Consider the following 15,009-nt stretch of genomic DNA (forward strand, 5'->3'; position numbering starts at 1 on the left):
AGCGTACGTAGCCATTCTTTGTTCAAAGCAGTGGCTTTATTATGAGAAATGAGGGTTGAGCTAATTGCTTACAGGTTCGTGGCACATGAGCTGTGGGTTCAAGGAGGAGCCCGAGGTGGCGGGAAACATCTGCAGTGGGATGCTAGAGTGTTTTGAAGTCGGGCAGGCTCTTCAGAATGCATCTGTATCCGTTCTGTCCGCATCCGAACCCTACATACCTCCATGGGCTGTACGGAATTCCTTTAGAGTGCAATACTTACACAGAGACATACGGGTCTATTATAATTAAAGTGAAACACCTGATTGTCAAGCCAGTATTTTACAAGATAAACGTGATTGTACATCTGAGAACGTGGTTTATAAAAACATACATTCCTTTGCGTATACAGCTCCTTGTCTGAAAAGCTGCATGTGAGCAGGAAGGTACTGCCTTGCCATCTCACGTCATTCCTGACGTCATTTGAGAATTACAAGCGTAACCGTCATTAAAGCCAAGATATGTAAGGTCGGTTTTACTGCAGCCGAAGCCCGCTGGAGCTCCTGGTAGAGGGGAGTTCTGGGACATGAAGCAGCTCTTGATCTGATGGAGACTTCTGAGAAGGAGAAGTCGTGTTTCAAAGCGCTGAAGTTGCCAGTGTTGTCGGGTATTTCCAGTGTCTTCAGCATCGATTTAAATCCCGGTACAGTAGCCTTAGGAGCAAACATAAAAGATTTCTGACTTGGTTCACAACACCGAGTCCAGCAGTGAAGCAACCACTGTCTAAGGGGCTAATTTACTCTTTCACCCTACAGGAAGAGCGATAAGTGCATGTTTGAGGACACAGAACGAGAAGAGTAATGCTTTTCACTGGACAGCAGCAAGACTGAGCCCCAAACCAGCCTGAGATGCAAGCAGGAGTATTTACTTGCAGGGGGACGTACGGCGTGCTGTGCAAGAGTGGGACGCCTGCGGCTGCGCTTACGCGGAAGCCCTTGGCTGGCAGCAGGCAGAGCCTGCGCTGCAGAGATGCTCTCTGATGCCAGCTGCTGCCAAGAACTGTCACCGTCACCGGTGGCGCTGTCAGCCTGTCGCTGCCTGAGGCTACGTGGATCCCTGGGAGAGCTCTGGGGTTTGTTTCAAGCATCTCCAGCTAGGGTCACCGTGGTGCAGGCACTCGGCCCAGCCGGCTCCACCGTCCAGGTGTGATGGGTCCTTATCTCTAGACATTCTGGGGACTCCAGATCTTACTGCATCGAAAAAATTCCTTTCTGCTGACTCATGTTTTAAAATACCGTTTTGTTACAGATCTGCTAAAGGGTCTTTACGGCTCCTGTACGCGCCTTGAGCAAGCTCAGCTCACTGAGGCGGCATCGCTGTGCTGAGGATGCAGTTAGAAACAGTAATTGGGCGAGGCCGCACACTTACATTGATCACGTACGTCCCAGGCAGGAGGAGAAGGAAGTACTCCCCGTGTTCATTTGTCCGGTACGGGCAGACGTGAGGCCTCCCCTCGGCTTCCACGATAGCATTGGGGATAGGATTCCCATTCTTATCAGTAACTTGACCCTTGACACCTATGAAAAAGGGAGAGAAGAGAAAGATGATGACCTGTGACTGTGGTGAGCCACCTCCTCAGAGAAAGTCAAGACGATTCGTTGCCGGACGCACTCAAAGGCTACGTCAGTGATTCCCAGCACATCTAACACCAGTCGTCACTTCTGTCTTACCGAGGGGAATTAAAGCAGAAAATCCTTTGTTGTTGTTGTTAACAGATTACCCTCACATTAAGTTAGAAAGCAGCACTGTAATCTCTGCTTCTAAATCTCATTTGCTGAAAGCATCAGAGATGCCTACAGTATGTGTCTTCTACTGAAGGGCTTCGATCTTCAGTACTGGTTTGGGGTTTGGTTTTTTTTTTGCCTTTTAATTTAACGTTTAATTTAATTTAATTTTAAAAAAGTCATCCTTTTATCGAGTACTTCCCAGTGGCGTAATACCATAACCCCTGCTTACGAAGTAGTTTCCCCTAAATCCTCACACACCACCTTAAAGGCATTGCTGGCATTACGCAAAGCTAAACCAGCAGTCAGAAATTCTGGGAAACTAAATGCAAGATAAGCAATAATTTATGCAAACCCTTCAACTGATTGTGAAGTACTGCAGCTTCACTAAGCAGCAGGCCTCTCTTCCAACTGGGAAGTGAAGATCACGCCTGGAAGGGCCTCACAGAAGTACCCAGTCCAGCCAGCAAAGAGCCACGAAACACTGCGTGTGCGCCAACGCGCACACATTTAGAGACCTCTGAAACAAACGAGCACCCCAGGGCTGTTCGGGAAAGGGGGTCCCCAAGCAGGACGTGTGATCAGATGGCCTGCTCCAGCACATTTCAGGCCCCTTGCACCACCGTAGTAGTGCCCATCACCCCACACCTGTAAGTTCTCCTCCCTTACCCATCCCTGGCCTTACAGCACGTGCTGTCAGACCCTTCCTGGAAAGCGATGGCTCCCAAGTTCACACCGCAGCTCCTCACCCACGAGCTCCAACACTGACCCAGGCTGCTGAAGAGCTCCCACTGTGCCCCCCAGCCTGGCCCCAGCTTCAGCTCCCTTCCCGCTGGCAGACCCACCCAGGTGCACTTGTTTTATGTATTCGATCAGGGCAACTTTGTTGTCTCTCCAGAACTTTTCCAGCTGGTCTGCTGGAGGGTATTTACAACATGACAGCTCCAGTGTAATTTCAAAACACTGTCCCCAGATGTAGTTGTAATCTTGCATTCCACCTGAAAAGAGAAATAAAACTCTTCAGCTGCAAAGAGGCACCAAATTCAAACTAGAAAAAAAAAGAGAGTTACAAATGCTGGTACTTGCATCACCTCTAAGAACAGTATGTCAGACAAGTTATTCCTCAGTGCCACGCTCGAATCTACTGCTTCCTGTGGAAAACCAGCTTAATTACTCTAGTTACATGTAGAGTGCTGTTTTCTAAAGCACGGTGGCATTTTGGGAATGATGATGACTATGGCTGAGGAAGGGTGGGTCTTTGACTTAAATTCATTCAAGGACTCCCAGTGAAATTGGGGCAGACAAATTCACAGGCTGGCCTAGAGTTTGGCACTGCCAAAGCCATCCGAAAAGCCTTTAAAGGCTTTGTATTCAGATCATGAAAGCAACACGCAGGACCCATATTCTGTTTGGCTACACATAAACAGTAACGAGAACATTTACTTTGGTCATAAAACATTAAAAAAAAAAAAAAGGATGATGTATGAACAGAAGAAGATTGGTTTTCTTTCTGAAAGGACAAGACCTTGGTGCCACACCAGCTATAGCTATACAGCTGTGCAGGCCTTGGGAAAGGGCACAGAAGCAGCCAGCCAGCCAGCACAAACTGCCTCATTTGGTAACTCGTGTAACTCCTGGCTGGGGGAGTCTGCAAACACCCATGTCCTGCTCAGAGAATCCGCACAAACGCGTTGGCTCACTCCCCTCATCAACCCTCCACTCTGGGCAAAATCACAGCCCTTTCACTATCAAAGGTGGCAGGAGAAAGCGAGAACATCACATCTGACCACTGCTGTTCTCACCTTCCAGCTGGTACCAGGAATAGCCGTTGGTAATGCCTTGTGGGAAGGTCTGCCTGTTGTCGCACCCAATCCCTCTGTACATGCTGGCATGGTTGAAAGAGTAGGTCTTTGCCAGGTGAATAAAGACATCGTCATCCGGAGACCTGCTGTAGCCTTTCAGAGAGCCGGTAACTGCAGGATAAAGGGAGCCACCATGTAACACCCATTACTGGGAAGACACAGGATAAGTATCTCCCAAATACCCCTATCGGGCAGTGAATCTTGAAGGTGTTTTATCAAAGTCTGCCCTGTTCGGCTGAAAAGCTGGAAAAGCCTTGCAGAAATCCTTATAAATTTTGCTTTGGTACAGCTGCTGTTCCTAGACGACGTCAGCTGTGGAGGAAGGAGTTTGTCACTTACCGGAGTTACCATTGTCAAAGGTGTAACTGGCGACCAGGGCACCCCCGTGCAAGTTGGCCGAAAGAACAAATGTTTCGTTTTTTATCCAGTCCATTATGGCTCGAGTCTCGGGCTGAATGCTGGCGTTGTTATTTTCAAAGGCATCAGGAAAATTTCTGTTCAGGTCTTCCCCATTCTTATTGTACCTTAGAAAGAGAGAAGACAGTTCCCATTACGGTTTTGCCTATAGACACTTCCGCATCGCCAGCCTCCCAGGACTTCAGACACATGGCAGGCTGGTGTCTTCAGGAAACAGGCAAGAAAGTGTTTGAGAAGATTTGCAGGGGTTAAGATCATCACAAAACAGTTTGGGTTGGAAGGGACCTTGAAAGATCATCTAGTTCCAACCCCCCTGCCATGGGCAGGGACACCTTCCACTAGACCAGGTTGCTCAAAGATGATGGGCTTCAGTTTGCTTTCTGGCAGCACTGGAATTTTCAGAGGACACAATGAAACAATTCTGTTGTATTTCAGGTGGAAACTGTGGATAATATTTGTGTACAGCATGTACACACCTACACACACGGGAATTAGAAAGACCCAAGGAGAAGGATGTCCTTCCGTATGTGTTTTTCACACCTGTACAGAAGACCAAGGTAACTACTGGATGGCTGTGTCCCTCGTACCGCTGTCACTCTGAATGTAGAGCAAAACACTTGACTCCCACACAGGATTTATTCTCTTTCCCCTGTACCTGAAGGTGCAGCCTATGCAAACATGGTCTTCCTTTTTCACTCAGACAGGTCAGCGCAGAGAGGGTATTTAGCATCACCCGTGTTGTTTTTAAAGTGAAACTGTCTATTTGACAGCGAGGGGCTAAAAAAACGCTACCCTCTATAAAAGTCCTATCTATTTTCTGAGTAATCAATTTCTTCCCTAATAAAAAGGAGGGCCTACACTAGTCACCTGCAGAACTAAACTACCTAAACTACCTTTCTGCTTGCTTCCGGCGTTGCCATGGCCAGTGATCCAAGAGAACTTCTAGCTCACGAATTTGCTTTTTTTGCACATTCTGACGTTGTCCCTTTGGTATTTCTTCCTGTCCTCTCACTCTCTCCTTCCCTCTTCTAGCTCAGTTCAACTTTTCCTTCCCTTTTTGGCCTCTGCAGTAGTTACATTAAAGAATGCAAAAGGCAGGATGCAACACCAGGTTACGTTTTCTTCTGTGTTTCCTCACACTGCTGTCAGCACAGCAGGCGTTACGCTAGCTCTGCTTGCAGAACTCCTCCCTCTTACGAGCTCTGCATTCAACACGATCTTCAAATGCATTTGTAGAAGTCCATTCAACTAGCTCAGACACACCTATTTCTCATTAAGAAAGGTTAAAGAGTTCTCCAATTGAAATAGATCCCCGTGGGTGGAGTTTTCATAGCACCCTAAAGGTCTAAATAGGTAATTGTGCTTCTATTCACGGTCTGGGTCTCCTGCCTAAAAGGTTAGGTCATTACACCATTCTGACCAGTTTTTTCTAGCTGCACCACATATAAACACCAGCCTGACTCAGTCTTCCAAGAACTCTACGCCCATAACAGTGTGTCTTCAGAACAGCACAGGCCAAAATTAGCCCGGAGATGTCCTCTAGGCTATCCTCTCCCAGCATGATTCAGTCTCTTGGCTATCTCCAATTACTACTCCCCACCTATTTCCTTTACCTACTCCCACCCTCCTAAGCCATCCTTACCTTCCTCGTGAGTAATAACAATCAGGCACTTTGGTAGCTTCAAATCCATCAGGATTCATTGTTGGCATGATATGGATCCGGGTATTATTGAGTAAACGGGTAACATTTGGGTCACGTCTGTAGTTGGTCACCAGGAAGTCGATCAAATGGAGCAGGATTTCTCTCCCAACAGTCTGTATAAAGAAGCATAGATTTTATTTTAAGTCTGCTATGGAAAAAGGGAAAAAAAAAACCAAACAAATCCACAGAACACCCACCACCTTGCACCTACAAGTTCTGGATCACACAGATGTACAAGGCATACAAGAGCATTCTGGTCAACACTCTTGTTTACATAGCTGAAGCAATTTAACAGATGAAAGAAGTCACTGGAGGGTTTTAAACGCAGATCAACCACAGCTGTTTCTGCAATGGGAGACTGACCTTGCTGCCACCTGCACTGCTTAAATCCTGCATGCATAAGGCATAGCCTTATCAAAAAACAAAACTGCATAGGCTGCCTGTTAAAGATCCTGGGGGTTTGGAAACGTGTTCTCTCACTTGCACTGCAGAGTCAGCTCTGTGCCAGCGCCTGAGGGACCCTAGGGCCTGCATGTAAGCGTCAGTGCTGTGCATCCCACTTGGCCGTGACGGTTCAGAAGAAGGGAAGGAGACTCCTTCCACGTTTTCCAGGGTGTTTCAGAGCAGATTTTTTTCTTGTTGATCTCTTTTGCTGGGAAGTCAGCTTTAATACTGGGTCAAGAGAGGCTGACTCCCAGTACAGGGAGAAGAGATGCCCCACTTTTGTTCTGTTTGCTGTTACATTGCTTTAGTTTAATGCCACGAACATGGGTATTGGGGAAATCAAACAGGTATGGAAGGACCATTTGGGTACAGACTTTGGCTCAAGGAAAGGCAGTGTTAGAGAAAAAGCTAAATAAGTATTTTGTTCATGTAACTTTGTATGGGTCGTGAAACCTGGCAGCACATCTCTGGTGTCCTCTATTAGACTTCAGCCAAAACGGTGGCAAGTTCCAGCTCTGGTGAGTTAGGAACAACCCTACCACAGAAACCACTAGTACAGTGTTCACTGAACTGTACTTTCCATAGCACTGTGACCCACACCTCGAGGACGCTGCAGGGTTCCCAAGCCCTGCCTGGGCTGGGAACAAATCACGACTTGCAACTAGATGCGCTCTGGAGATAGTTTATCTTTAACTCCAGGAACAAAGCCTGGTAAATCACTGCAGGCTCCAGTTCAGAGCTACAGTGCCTCAGTCTTTTAGAATGAGTCTTGCACCACTGAGGTGGAAATATTGCAAAGATTGGGGTTTTTTCCCTAAAGCAAGGAACACGGAGTGGCATTACTGGATGAAACTGGTGTCGTAGATACACATCGCCTTGCTTTCAGGCTGGTACAGGGTAAGGTAAGAGGTAGGTGGAATCAGGCAGGGGAAAAGGAGTATTTCTCCACAGCTATTTGCTGTGCTAATAACTTGTTGAATTTTCACACTGGTGCGTTTTAAGTGGCAAATCCTGCTCTGGGTGTTAAGGGAGATGGGAGCAGAGACACCGTCCAGCAGGAGCTCTGCCTGTGGGGGCTGGGTTGGTACACGACAGGGCAAGAAGGGCTGGGTGTGACTGCTGTTCAGGTTGGGAGCAAACCAGCGAGCCAGCAATGGCTGTTCACTGCAGGAGAAACAAACAACAACGTAGCGCCGAACACGACCCCGCTAAGGTGCGGATCACACCGTTTCATGCTGTTGCACAGGGGAAAAAGAAGGCTCTCTTCCCACTCTGCCCCCCAGCAGATTTCATCCCAAGTTTTCTAACCCTTGCCTGTCAGCTCCTGGTGGTCTCCTGCAAGCTGCCATCCAGCCGTACCAATAACTAAGTGGTTCTTTTTCGAGATGCTACATCAAATTCACTTTGACAAGGAGGGGGAAAGGCACCTCATTTCCTCCACTGCCAGTAGCTTTCAAAACAGCACCTGAGTACATGAAAGCAGACTGCTGTACAGGTTGGAAAGACTCTGTGAAATTTATGAAGGGATGCAACAGAACCTGTCTTGTACAGGCAGCTCAGTTCCAGCTGGGTGACAGGCACCCTGGGAAGCCCACAGAGCAGGAGGGTAAAGAAAGGAGGGGAGAGGTGTCAGCCAAATCATGGCCCTGGGCATGAGAGATAAAGCTAGCAGACTCAGAAGTAACAAGAACAGCCCTACCACAGAGGTAGCTAAACTGCAGACAAGACTGGACTGCTCTCGGAGGAACTGGGAAAGTACCTCTGCTCGCACCATACTTCCCTTCAGTGCCTGACAAAAAGGCATCCAGAAAAGAACGGGTAGAGAAGAAGAAACAGGGGTGAAGGGGCGAGGAGTGCGTGGTGGTAAAGAAAAGCAACAAGAGAAGGTGGTAGAAAAGGACAAAGTTTATAAGCAAGGAAGTTGACAAGTTTTTCATAATTACATTCTTTGCATTTAAGAGTCAGACTCAGTATTTCATAAACTAACACTATTTTATAGGAGTCCTTGTATAGCCATTGTTGTACCCAAGCACTTAGTACATCTAACAATTCCGCTACTCTCTATCACAGAGAGTTGATCATTCCCTGCTGGAGGACAGTGTACTTACTACCACTCTGTGGTTGTATTTTGGCCCAGAGTAACCTGCATTACTTGAGAAAGTGCATCTAGATGTGTTTGAGGGGAGGAAACATTTTAATTTCTGGGGAAGTATAGCTCAAATTTTGATCAAACCCTTGGAAGGTATCTCCTGCCTAGCCAAGCTTTACCTTGTTACCACAGAGGGCAGCTATACCTGTGGAGAGAAGTTCAGAGACATTCACTTTTACTTTAGAACTTCAAATAAAGGATGCAGACACAGTGGAGGTAGGTTGCTGACAGTAAAGTCAAGGACAGGCATCTTAACCTGCCTCCAGTCTAACAGAAATATGCAGAAAGCAGGGGACAGCTTTTACATGCCTTGGGGCTCTGAGGAGACATGATGAGTATTTGGTTTTAACTGCAGTATCCCAAGGGCGATGCCCAGGTGCCTGGTTTTGCTATAGCTCAGGTGAGGGGCAACACAAAAGCAAAGCAAAACCCTTTCTCCCACCTCTAGGGACAGTTAGACATTAAGTTTCTCTGGGCACTTTCAGCTGTCATCTTCCCTGCGTGCCCCAAAGGGAGGGAGTCAGCAGGAATCCTTAGGGGAAGGCCTGAATGAAGAAGCATGTATGAGGGCATGGATCAACACTGCAGAAAAGGGTGAGACTGCCTTTTCTGTAGCCATACCCCTCAACTTGCTGGCTATCGCTTCTGGGGCGGCTGGGCCAGCACCCTGCTCAGCCGCTGAAGGGCTCACCCAAGAAGTACTCGCAGCAGCCAGTTACAAGACGAAGGTGCGCTCTGACTGCGCCTGCACTGTGCCACTGTACTGCAGCACCCCTGTTTTTAAAATGTTTTTGTTACCACATGATAGAGACCTAATACCAGGGGACTAGGGGTGGATAGACTCTGCCCATTTTAAGGATTAAAATTCTTTCCTTAAACATGGCTTGGCTTTGGGTGGTTTTTTTGTTTTGTTGTGTTGTTGGTGGTTTTTTTTTAAAGTCGAACTGTGTTGACAGGAAGATCCAAACCATCAGGTAGGACCTGTTTCAGAGCAACACGGTCTTGCTTCAGCCCTGACTGCTCTGGAGACCTAGCGCAGCATACCAAGCACAACCCCGCCTACGGAAGCAGAGTTACAGCAGGGAAACCAATAGCCCGCCCTGGTTTACTGCTTCAAGGTCACACTTAAGAGTCCTTTTTTAACACTTAGGCAGCACCGATTATTATGCACGGCTGCGACCACCCCACTGCGTTTGTCCTTCTTTAGTGTCAAAGGGACTGTTCATGCAAATACAGTCTGGCACATATCCATTTATTTCTATAGCAGCCATCACTACGCAAATAGGAGAGCTACCGCGTGTATGGCAGGGACACGGCAACACGGAGCCTGCTTTTGAACTCGTAACCAGCATCAGATGTTACCACCTGGGCAAATTCCACAGGCTTCTCCTCACAGGCTTCACCTGGCTGAGAAATGGATCACTTTTTCCTTCCCCACTCAGAAGAGTGGGAGTAAAGATAAGGAAAAAGGTAACTGGGGCGAGGAGGCAGCCCCACCTGTGTTGAAAGGGATCTCAGCAGCATCCAGTTATTTAAAAGTCTGTTAGCAAACAGATTTGGTTGCTTTGGATTTTGGAATCTAGTGTCTCTGACCTTCTTTACATCACAGCAGCTGATACCGAAGCCAGGTGGAAAATAGTTCATTATACATGTTTTTTTCTATTCTCTTTTCCAGAGTAGATAGATGTTTCTCTGCCACATCTCTTCCATACTATATTGCACAGTACAAAGAGCTTAAGAAAATTCCTTATAGCAGATTGTGTAGTATGTGGACGCAACTCTTTTTGTCCGAGTGATAGAAAAAAAATATGCCTTTGTTATAGTTGTATTTTGATAGTGTAATGCAGATTCCTTTTTTTTTTTTTAAATGAGTGAGGAATTCTACACAAGACTCATTAATTTGTTGTTTGGTTTTTGGTTTTTGTTGGTTTTTCTTTTTTTAAGCCCCAATTATATTGATCACAAATAAACCTACCCCAGCTCTCAGTCACACAAGCCCTAATAAGTCACCATACCTCAGGAAATCCTGTGGATATGATTATGTCTACCATGACATGGAAAACAGGGTCTAGTTGCTTTAACTTAAGTCACAAGAGAAGCCGGCAAGACAAACACATCCTTTCATGTAGCTAGCTCAGGCCTATAGTACAGGCTCAGCTTCAAGTAATGACAGAGGCAAAATACTGTTACGTGAAGAAAAGAAAGCCACCAGAAATGGATGATTTAGGAGAAAAGGGATGGTAAGAGCATTACCATCCTGGGAAAGAAAAAGTTACATTGCAGCTGCAGAAAGTTAAGGACAACGTAAACTTAATACGTTAAAGGGAACAGCAGAAGTGCTCATGTAGTTTATGCTTTGCTCAGACATGCTTTTCCTTAAACAGTTTTCCTGCTATGATATACACGGCTTAGGAACACCCTTCTAATTAGATCCCATGGTTCAGTTGTGTAGATTGGACTCACCTCATAGAGCTGGCCAAATGGTTACATATCTGCTCCATTTATGATTTAGGAGTGTTTGGGGGGTTGTGGCTGTCAGTGTTAAGTGGAATGAGTTTTTCCTCAGAGTGGAACGTATGAGTGTACACACAGAGGAAGAGAAGATCTTTTAAGGAAGAGTACAAGCCTGGGACAAAAGAGGCTGTCGCCTAATTCTGAGGGAGAGCTGCCCCAGCACAGCAGGCAACCTCTCCCTCATCTTCCTCAGTACAGGTTTCATTAACATTTCACAGGCTGATGCATTTTGTGCAGTCTGTTAGTGCCATTTTGATTAAAGTCTTACATAGCTGCAAGTGACCGAACTACCTTTAATTATTGGTTTTAATCTGGCTTGCATTAAACAAGAAGTACTGCTAAAAAATGGTGTTCAACTTCACACAGGCACACAAAGAATGGGAGAAGTCTTTTCTTGCGTTTCTGGGGATCTGGGACAAAAGTTCACTGTTTGGCAATGGCAATCACAAAATAAAATAATTTAAACCTTGGCTGGTCATGACTTACTGTATTAATAAAAATTAACCTACTTACAAAAATAAATCGTTCTAATTCTGAAAAACATGTTCTCTTCCAGGTATTGTGTACTCATGCCATTTTATTAGACCTTCCCAGTTGGGCAGTTCTCCAAACAACCTAGCTTTTCTGCCAGCAGCATGTGTGAACAGCCTACACACATGCAATTCAGGCTCCCCCCACAACTTTTAGGAGCAGCCAGCTAGCTGAGTCAAAACCAAAAAATGTCATTTGTGTGATCATGACAGGTTAGAAGGGCAGCATCACCAACCAACACTCAAGAACAGAACTTTTCTCACTTTGTACCATTTATGGGAAGCATCACTGCAGCACAAAAGACCTAATTAGATCAGTGAAGCCATTAACCTGCAATTTTAAGTTATGAAAGACCGTGGAACACAAGTTGAAGCTTGTCATACAATTAGTGCAAAACTTATCTGCTTAATATGTTACAGGGGTAGTTGAATCTTTCCCCAGTGACTAGTCCAGCAAAATTTTAGATTATGGGAAAAACTATTCAAGTTTTCCAATGCTTGTCTATATGAGGAATTCATTTCCTGCCATCTGAAATACTTTTATGGTCCGATAGGAAAAACAAACCTCAACTGTGCGTTATATCCATACACAGAAAACCCCATAAGGCAAGATCATGAGGGCCTGAAGAGGAGGAATAACTCTTATTTCCAGAACCTTCCCTAAGTGCATGCTTGGTCTAATAAGCAAGCGAGGAAGTAGCATGGCATACAGTGCTATATGGTACCTAGGCAGCTCAAGGCTCAACCCTGCTCTAACTCAGACACAGTGCCAGCTACTTGGGGGGGGGGAAGTCAGTCTTGGCCTCATCTCCTCACAAAATCAATATTCAGATTCAGGCAGTGATCCAGGTTGCCTGCTCTCCAGCAATTCCCAACCCTGTGGATATGCAAACTGTGTGTGTGTTATGTATATCCAGCTGGGCAGCGAGAATGGCAGGAGAGCTTCATTGTGGAGGTTTCGATAGGCAGAGTGGCCTCCTGCAGTCCAGTAATACTGGATTTGAAAGCCAGGCCATTCTGGATGAGATCATATCCTGCCCTCCACCTCTCTTCCACCAAAGCTGGGTCATCCATAGCCATAGGTTTGCAATTCACTTCAGCACTCTGCAGGGATTGTCATATGAAGCATCAGTTCCCAGGCACCCTGGACTCCCCTGCTGACACACCTCAAGTTTTAGGGTTTGCAAACCCTATCTTGGGCATCCAGTAACACATGTACCCATTTGAAACCATGAATCAGCTTCCTCCTACACAGCGTTAAATTCCAAGGCAGTCAGAGTCCCAGCAGCACTTTGAGCACAGCCACCATCAAACACGGTAAAACTAGTCTAACTTGGGGAAAATTCTTGGCATGTAATGTCACAAGTGCCTGTAGGCATGCAAGTGCTCACACACAGTACCGGTAACAGCAGTAGCTTGTGACATGTTATACTTTACATAGGACACACTTCCAACTACACCTATTTTCCTTAGTTTTGGGAATTCACAGTCCAGCATATATATACATATATATAAAATATGCCATTTTTGTTGAATTATTTACTCTTCACATTAAAGACTGCATGGAAGTATATTGTGTAGTTTAAACTTATCCTGAATATGACTAATACAAACAGATAAAGCTAAAGAATAAGGGAAATAGAAAGCAAGAAAAGATCACAGAGAAGAGTGAAGCTTTGAGTCTTTCTGTTCCAGATTCAGGTACTACACCAGGAAGGCTCATCATAACCATTTTCTGCTTTCTCATAAATAATTGGCCATTCTCTCCTGAGAAAGTTAATCCTGAAGTTTTTTGTTTTGTACTCACTGTGTTATCCCAGGTGAATCTAGGTATTCCTAGCTTAAGGTTCCCAAGAGAAATTTTCTTCCTAAAATAAATGATTTGATGCTTCACAGAAATTACTATTCAGTCTTAGGATGTATGAGTTCTATCAGTCATACTTCATGCCTAGGCAATAACAATGTACAAGCAAACTATTGCAGGTGACTCACTGCCAGGAAAGTTAAAGCCTCTGGGTTTATTCACGTGGAGAAGACAAAGCGCTCTACTTCAGAGAGCTCTTTGGTGCAGGATTCTTCACCGTGATGTAAGGTCTCCTAAAGCCCTTCCACCAAAACAAGGGAACTTTATTTTTGAAATTCCTCAAGAAACACACAAATATTTGGTCCTCTTTGGGGTATGACATACCTCAGTAATAAGTAGCACATGCCCGAGAGACGTTCACTCTAAACCTTTGGTAAGTGTATGCGGTATAAACGACATTGCAAAAGTTGAAACGTACCTCATCCCCATGCATATTAGCAACATACTTGAACTCTGGAATGCCAATCTTATGATGGGTTGGAAACCTTCCCAGAACAAGAACCCACAGGTCTCTACCTTTAAAGAGGGGAAGGGGAAAAGACATTTTTTTAAACAAGTGTAAAATCATACAATGCTTAGAGAGAAAAAAAAGTAAAGAGTTGGTCACCAAGACCACCGTCCAAATTCTCCTATTTCATTGCTGCCCAGTCAGTTTTATACACAGCATATCAAAATAGACTGGGGGTTTTTGACTCTGTGAGTACTTGCTAAATTAGTTACAGGAATAAATAGATTTTGACAAAAAGTGTGTAGTGAACCCTGTGATTTCAGAAGTATTTAACCGGTGCTAGAAAACAGTTTGGGGCTTTTCGGTAATAACAATTTTTCACATCGAGTTTAGCAAGCAAGATCTCGTCAAGCAAAATCACCAAGCAACTAAAGAGTATTTAAAAAAAAAAAACCACTCTTCCTCCCAAAATACTAAATTATACTGGTTTTCTCAAGTACATAGAGAAGTTCTGATCATCACAAAGAAAGAGCACCTTTTTTAAATTAAAGACAACACAGCAAAGCTAAACAGTCATGAGTTACTGCTCAGAAAACAGGAGATGCTGGGCAGAGCTGTATCAGAGATATTAAAAAAAATCAGCAGGGAAAGAATTAATAGCTACAGGAAGAGTATTAGTTAGGACCACTGAAGCTGCACAGGAAGCTGAATTTTAAGTTACGAACTTAAGGGGAGAGGGAGGCATTTTTTGTTATTATTTTTTAATGATATTGTGGCATTTCAGATCTCATTTGCAAAACTATGCTTCCCCGCTAGTCCGCTCAAGGAGGTAGAAAGCTCAAGTTTCAGTAGGTGGCGGCAATGAAACGGACCGGTTCTTCGCTCACGGCAGTCACAGCCTACGGATTGCTAATGCTTGATGCACGCTGCCTGTCCCCAGCTCCCACACGGGGCGCGACACGGGGACCCGCGAGCTGCCTCAGGAGTCCAGCCGTCATTGTTACTTACAGGAAAGGAGAACAGGTGCTGCTATATGTAGTATTATAAAAAGCATTATTTCATAAGTCTTTGTGGACCGTGAACTCTGTGGTAAATAAACTGTAGAGCACAGCAATTTCCCAGGGGTGGAAGCCGTGACCCTCGTGGTACAGCTGCAGAGAGCCAGTCACGTAGCTAGAAGGCACACAAAAATGCTGCAGCAACTGCAGTACCTTCAGGAACGGGAGCAAAAAGTTGCAGAGGACAGAAGGAACACTACAGGATGCACTGAGACGTCTGCAAGACAGGTGAAACCGAAACTGGTGGCTGCCAATCGAAA

The 15,009-nt window shown here is 45.4% G+C and overlaps 1 protein-coding gene across 1 annotated transcript; it reads right to left on the reverse strand.

Annotated features, from left to right (window-relative positions):
* Positions 1 to 440: 440 nt before the first annotated feature.
* CPM (carboxypeptidase M) lies at positions 441 to 13,764 on the reverse strand. Its single transcript, XM_010159124.1, has 7 exons — positions 13,662 to 13,764; positions 5,683 to 5,855; positions 3,963 to 4,147; positions 3,564 to 3,734; positions 2,607 to 2,759; positions 1,406 to 1,554; positions 441 to 690 (listed from the first exon to the last, which is right to left on the reverse strand). The coding sequence occupies exons 1-7, from the start codon at positions 13,674 to 13,676 to the stop codon at positions 457 to 459; spliced, it is 1,080 nt and encodes a 359-aa protein (XP_010157426.1). The 5' UTR covers positions 13,677 to 13,764; the 3' UTR covers positions 441 to 456.
* Positions 13,765 to 15,009: the final 1,245 nt, after the last annotated feature.

The sequence above is a fragment of the Eurypyga helias genome, unplaced genomic scaffold, assembly GCF_000690775.1.
Source record: "Eurypyga helias isolate BGI_N326 unplaced genomic scaffold, ASM69077v1 scaffold909, whole genome shotgun sequence".
In the NCBI taxonomy this organism is placed as follows: domain Eukaryota; kingdom Metazoa; phylum Chordata; class Aves; order Eurypygiformes; family Eurypygidae; genus Eurypyga; species Eurypyga helias.

Coding starts and splice junctions, on each gene's coding strand:
- CPM (XM_010159124.1), bottom strand. Junction 2,760..3,563: donor TTCCTGGTACCAGCTGGAAG/GTGAGAACAGCA, acceptor TTCTCTTTTCAG/GTGGAATGCAAGATTACAAC. Junction 1,555..2,606: donor CATAAAACAAGTGCACCTGG/GTGGGTCTGCCA, acceptor CCTTTTTCATAG/GTGTCAAGGGTCAAGTTACT.